The sequence below is a fragment of the Hydra vulgaris genome, chromosome 15 (assembly GCF_038396675.1).
Source record: "Hydra vulgaris chromosome 15, alternate assembly HydraT2T_AEP".
NCBI classification, from domain to species: domain Eukaryota; kingdom Metazoa; phylum Cnidaria; class Hydrozoa; order Anthoathecata; family Hydridae; genus Hydra; species Hydra vulgaris.
In genome coordinates, this window is record NC_088934.1 from 50,389,942 (window position 1) to 50,396,859 (window position 6,918).

A 6,918-nucleotide genomic window follows, 5' to 3' on the forward strand; every position below is an offset into this window, starting at 1 on the left:
TTTGGGTAAATAACTTCCCTGGAAGCAGGTGCAGCACTCCAACAAATACAACAGCAACTTCACTAACTATAGTTTGCAAATGAAATAGTAAATTATTTAAGCAAAGTTGATTGTGATGTTATTGCTTTCTAAAATTTACTGCTGTTAGTGGGTCAGAGATATACATTTGATAATGTTGGGGGAATATCTTGATCTGGCCTAAGATTACCCACATAATGAAAAACTTGACCACATAATTTAAAACATGGCGGCCTATGATTCATAGGTTAAACCACATTATCAGTAAATAAAGCAAAATAAAGACAAGCATACTAAATTCTAATGTATTTTAAAAACTACCTTTCTATTATGGCAACATAAAAAATGTGTTTCATCAAGAAATGTTTTAGCACAGCAATGCTGATAAATCTGGCTCATTTCTCCTAAATAATTATAATCCAGAATAGTATCACTTCTTGCTATACAATATATTCTGATTGTCTAGCAGTATTTTGTACATTTTGAGAATGATTAATCTCATCTCTTATGGTGAGACCTTTGTATCAAATAATTTTTGCCGACCTGATGCCGACCTCAAAAAGATTGAGGTCGGCAAATTATTGCCAACCTCATTTTTCCTAATTCCGAGGGTTTATATATATATATATATATATATATATATATATATATATATATATATATATATATATATATATATATATATTATATATATATATATATATATATATATATATATATATATATATATATATATATATATATATATATATATATATATATATATATATATATATATATATATATATATATATATATATATATATATATATATATATATATATATATATATATATATATATATATATATATATATATATATATATATATATATATATATATATATATATGAGCCCATGAGATACATAGTGGTATAAGTCACTTTTTTCAATATTTTGAGTTATTGCCACCAATGGTTAGCATTTTGTTTATTCTATTACATGGCAGAGTGGTATAAGTCTAATGATATCGATAATGATGCTGGAACTGTTTTTTCTTATGCTCCTTACTAAACAGCTGTTTTTGTTCACAGCCATAGTGATATTAGTCAGACTTATACCAAACTAGATATGAGGGACTTATACCACTATGCATCTCAGGGGCTCATATATATATACATACATTTTTTTTTTTTTTTTAATTATTCACCTCCTCAAGGCCCGAGGGGGGCCACTACAGTCAAGGAGGCTACTCATTTTTTTGTGTTTTTTATTTTTTAGTTGATATTCGTGGTGCAACCCTCTCTCAACTCTTTAACTCCGAAACACGAACCCTGCCGAGCAAGGCCGCTGCGCGGAGAAACTAATTTGATATATATATATATATATATATATATATATATATATATATATATATTATAATAATAATATATAATAATATATATGTAATATATAATAATATATATTATTATATATTATATAATAATATATATATATATAATATAATAATATATATATATAATAATATATATAATATTATATAATAATATATATATATAATAATATATATATATATATATATAATATATATATAAATACATAATATATATATATGTATATAATAATAATAATAATAATAATGATAAGCTACGGCGAACAATAAAATGTCGCTTGAAAGGGGTAGCAACCCTTTAGCTCTTTGCCAGTAGACAATGAGCTGTAGCAGCAATTCGGTACATTAACTGTAATACTAGTGTTGGCTACAGTGTTTGTCTAAACAATTTTTAAATTCATTGAGATGGCAAGAGTCAATCACAGTTTGTGGGAGTGAATTCCATCGGTTTACTACTCTGTTAGGGAAGAAATTGAGTCTAGTAAAAATAGCAGCCATGTTGTTATTGAGGTCAGAAGCATTAAAGAACTCTTTGTATTGATGATGAGAGTGTCCTCTAGTTATTCGCACAGATGGATAGCCGATTTGTGGGTTAATCCAATAAATATTTTCTAAATTATTTATAAACTTGAAGTTGTAGATTAAATCACCTCGGTTGCATCTTTCAATTAGTGAGGTAAGATGAAGGTGTGCTAATCTGGATTCACTGGATAAGGCTTTGAGAGATGGAATTGCTTTGGTGGCACGGTTTTGGACTTTTTCAATTTTTTCAACGTTGTGTGCAGAAAGATAATTCCACACAGGAGCAGCATACTCAAGGTGAGGTCTGACCAGCGATGTGTAGAGACTCTTCCAAACTTGTGCATTTTTATAAATAAATGATTTCTTTAGTTGACCGAGGACAGAGTTAGCTTTTGATGATATTATTTCAACGTGTGTATCCCATTTGAGGTTGTGTGAAATGCAAATCCCAAGATCTCTTTCACTGTACGAGGAATCAAGAAGCTGCTTCCTTTGCTGAGTCAAGATATAGTATTGGTGGTTAGGATTTTTGCTTTTGTTAAAGTGTAAGATAAGGCACTTTTTGTAATTAAGTCGTAAGCGCCAGGTTAGAGTCCAAGACACAATGTAATTTATATCTGTCTGGAGCAGAGCTGGGCTCTCAGCTGTAGAATTTGTGGAAATAACTTTACTGTCATCAGCGTATAACTTCATTGGATTGCTAACTAGATCTGTTATGTCATTAATGTATAAGATGAATAGAAGTGGTCCTAGAACAGATCCTTGAGGGACACCACTGGTGACTGGTAACGAATCTGAAATGGTGGAACCCATGACAACTCGTTGTGTTCTTTTAGAAAGAAAAGAATTTATCCAATTAAGAAGCATATTAGAGATACCATAACCAGAAAGTTTGTGGAGCATAAGATCATGAGGAGGTGTGTCAAACGCTTTTTTATAATCTAGATATGAAGCATCTACTCTTTAGCCTTTTGCCATTGAGTGTGAGATCTGATCGACAGTTTCCAATAAATTGGTAATGCATGATTTTTTTGGAACAAACCCGTGCTGATTTTGAGATAAAAGATTATTTGCACTTAAATACTCGGTTAAACAATCTTTTACAATACGCTCTAGGATTTTGCAGCAGGCAGAAGTTAGGGAAATCGGTCTGTAGTTTGATGCACCAAGTTTAGATCCTTTCTTGTGAAGCGGTGTTATGTTAGCTTCCAGCCATGTGGCTGGGACTCGACCTTCACAAATAGATTTTATAAATATGTAGGTAATGGGCACATTCAGAGATGAAGAACATTTGTTAAGGACGTGTGGGTGAATACCGTCTATGCCTGCTGGTTTATGCAAGTTTATGTTTGAAAGTAACACTTGTATGTAGTTCTCATTAAGTCTATTCAAGACTGACGTCTCATCAATCACAGAAAATATGCGCTTTTCGAATGTTGGCAGTGATAGACTCGAATTTAAAGGAGTAAAAACAGATGAAAAGTAATTGTTAAGGATTGTAGCTATATGGCTTTCATTAGAAGTAATGTTTCCATTTGACTCTTTCATAGACCTTATTTGATTTTTAACTTTAAGTTTCATGTTTATATACCTATATATAAGTTTTGGATTTGTCTTGGCTTTTTCGGATATAGATTTTTCATATTGAGCAATAGAATGAGTTAGAGTTTGTTTTACTTTATTGCAGCGATTTTTGTATCGTTTAGTGTCCAGACGCCAGTTTGGGTTTTTGCTTCTATAATAAAGTTTTTTTTTATTTTTCATAGCAGAGATTACTTCTTTTGTGATCCAAGGTGTGTGTAAAGCAGAATAATTGGATTTGATTGCTGGTATTTGAAGATTACACCCTTCAATATAGATAGATTGGAATACATTGTAACATTCATTAATATTTAAATGTTGAAAACGATTAACCCAGTCAATATCTTTGAAATACATGTTTAGTTTATTGAAATTGCCATTTTCAAAATCTTGTCGAGATGAAGAAAACCGATTTCTAGGAGGGTTTGAAGATTTTACAGCAAAATTCCAAGTTAGAATTAAATGAGCTCGTCCTTTTTTAGTGCAACCCAGTTGAGAATGTCTTTCAAGAGAAAATATATGTTGAGATGACTCAGTTAAAATAAGATCTAGAGTGCTGGATGGACCTAATATAGAGTTCAATTGAAAAGTATAAAAATTGACATGCTGTGTTAAATGATTGGAATCAAATGTTTCAATAAAGTCTTCAGCTAGTGAGTTTGTGGTAATTGCTGTGTTGTTATGCCATGTGGTATGGTCAAGGTTAAAATCTCCTGCGATAAGAAGACCAGAGTAGTGTTTTTTTCAACTAAATTAGATGCAAAATTTATAGAGGCTTTAACTTGATTATTTACAAAGTTATTGCTGAGAGGTGAACGGTATATACAACCAACTAGAATTTTTTCAGTTTCAAGATTAACTGAACACCAAACTTGTTCAGAGTCATTGTTAAGTTCAAGATGTGTTACTTCATGGCTTATTAGTGTATCAGATATATAGACGCAGACTCCACCATGAAGATTAAATGTGCGATCACGCCTATATGTGATATAATTAGTGAGGTTAAAAATAGAGTTTTCATTAAACCATGTTTCTGTTATAAAGACAAGACTCGGTGGTGCTTTTGAAGTTTAAATAAAGTTTTGCAGGTCGGCAAGCTTCTCTGCCTTTAACGAGGTCGCATTTGTATAAAAACAACTAAAATTGTTAAGATGAATTGTTGTGTTTTTTTTATTATTGATAATCATTTTTATATTATTATTGATTCTGTTGTGGACTGATTTAAGTTTTAATTCTGTTATAACGTATCTAAGATCATAACTTTTTTCAAACTCCATCAACTCGTGTGACTCTACCACTATGGATGGCAAAACGAAAGGGCTGATCCTTTTGCTGACTTTCAGGGTTTTTTTTGTTGAGCCTGTTACATTCTATACGTAGTAGTTTAGATTGCCTTTGTTGAGCAGGAGTTTCATCTGGATTGATGTAGATTCCATTTCGAGCATTGTTGAGTCTAAGTTTATGGGCAACTTTGAGAATTGTATTTCTGTCATCTACGTTATTAAAAATTACTTGTAATGGACCTGTTCGTGTGAAGGTGCTTTTGCCACCTCTAAATTGTCTAATAGTAACATGCTAAATCGTCTAATAGTAACATTCAACATTTCTTTGTTCTTACTTATTGCAACAGCAACTGAATTCACCTTGAGTTGTGTGGCTGACATTTTCAACTTCTGACTTTATGAAGTTTGTTATTTCTTATCTTGCAAGGAGGGCTACCACGCTTAATAACAGTGGATTACCTCCTGGTCGTGAAATATTTTATATATTAGTTATCCTTATTACACAGGGACTAAAAAGTTTCAGTATGTGTTTTTTCCGTATATTTTTTATATATATTTCCATATATATATATATATATATATATATATATATATATATATATATATATATATATATATATATATATATATATATATATATATATATATATATATATATATATATATATATATATATATATATATATATATATATATATAATAAGCTTTAGTCAATAGCAACAATTACTGTTTACAATAGTATTAAATAGCTTTATTTTTTTTAAACACACAGACAAAACAGCAATTCATGTAACTAGTTAAAATTTAGCTAACTGTTATAAGTGTAATGTAAACAGTTATTGTTGTTATTTAAGCAGAAATATCATATTTTATATAAAATTTATTTATAAAATAAAAGCATGATCATATTTAAAAAAATTTCTTCTTATGTTTGGTCATTCAAGGACCTCTTTTTACAATTGGATTAACATAGCAAAATATGTTAATCCAACATAACTTTTTTTGTGGGGTAAGCTCTAGTAGTTCTAAAACCCCTACTAGTGTTTTAGAACTAATAGAGCTAAATAGAATATATAGCTATATAGAGCTAGTTCTATAGTTCAATAGAAATATTTATATAGAAATAGTTAACTATATAGAAATAATAGCAATATATAGACAATAATAGCAATATATAGCTAGTATATACTATACTAGCAAAATGTAGCAATATATAGTATACTAGCAATATATAGCTAGTAGCAATATATTGTTAGTAGCAACACATAGCTAGCAATATATAGCAATATATAGCTAGTATATATAGCAATATAGAGCAATATATAGCTAGTAGCAATATATTGCAAGTATAGTATATTGCTAGCTATATTTTACTACTTGCAATATATTGCTAGTAGCAATATATTGCTACTAGAAATATATAGCAAGTAGTAATATATAGCTAGCAATATATACTATACTAGCAATATATAGCTAGTATAACCTATACTAGCAATATATAGCAGCGCCGTACTATCGCAAGTGCAACAAGTGCAATCGCACTGGGCCCCCTATTAAATATATTAGAAAAACTTCTCCAATACCATAAATTAATACGAATTAAAAGAAAAAATTTTTTTTTTTTAGTTTCTGCACAGGGCCCCCAAAAGTTACAGCACGGCGCTGATATATAGCAATATATACTATACTAGCAATATATAGACAATGATAGCAATAATAGCAATATATAGACCAGGGGCGTGGTGGCCCAGTACGAGGGTACGAGGACTTGTACTGGGCCCTGATTCTGGCTCAGGAGACTGAGCCCCCAAAAAGAAACTGGACCCCCAATACTCAAAGAGAAAAAATTATTTTAGTTCTATAAATTTCTATTAGGGCATTTTTTATAACATTTTACTTAATTTGCTTTCACGTCGGTTTGTTTGTTTGTTTATTTGTTTGGTGTCCACGCAAAACAAACACTAGGTCAGCAGTAGAAATACGCTAAACTCTAGTTTGGCGTAAAAAATTTGAAAAGAAAAGTAATTAAAACAAACAAAAAACAAAGAACTTTGTTTAGCGTAAATAAATAAAATCACTGTTGAATAATAATAACAAAAAACGTTGTTGACCTGAAGTTGATAGATTTTATACTGTAAAAGAG

At 30.2% G+C, this 6,918-nt stretch overlaps 1 protein-coding gene across 1 annotated transcript; it reads right to left on the minus strand.

Moving 5' to 3' along the window:
• Positions 1-2,874: 2,874 nt before the first annotated feature.
• LOC136092020 (uncharacterized) lies at positions 2,875-5,156 on the minus strand. Its single transcript, XM_065819741.1, has 3 exons — positions 5,005-5,156; positions 4,322-4,470; positions 2,875-4,205 (listed from the first exon to the last, which is right to left on the minus strand). The coding sequence occupies exons 1-3, from the start codon at positions 5,154-5,156 to the stop codon at positions 2,875-2,877; spliced, it is 1,632 nt and encodes a 543-aa protein (XP_065675813.1).
• Between the last annotated feature and the right edge of the window lie 1,762 nt (positions 5,157-6,918).

Coding starts and splice junctions, on each gene's coding strand:
- LOC136092020 (XM_065819741.1), bottom strand. CDS start 5,156: ATGTCAGCCACACAACTCAAGGTGAATTCAGTTGCTGTTGCAATAAGT. Junction 4,471..5,004: donor CACGAACAGGTCCATTACAA/GTAATTTTTAAT, acceptor TATCACATATAG/GCGTGATCGCACATTTAATC. Junction 4,206..4,321: donor AACTGAAAAAATTCTAGTTG/GTTGTATATACC, acceptor TTCTTATCGCAG/GAGATTTTAACCTTGACCAT.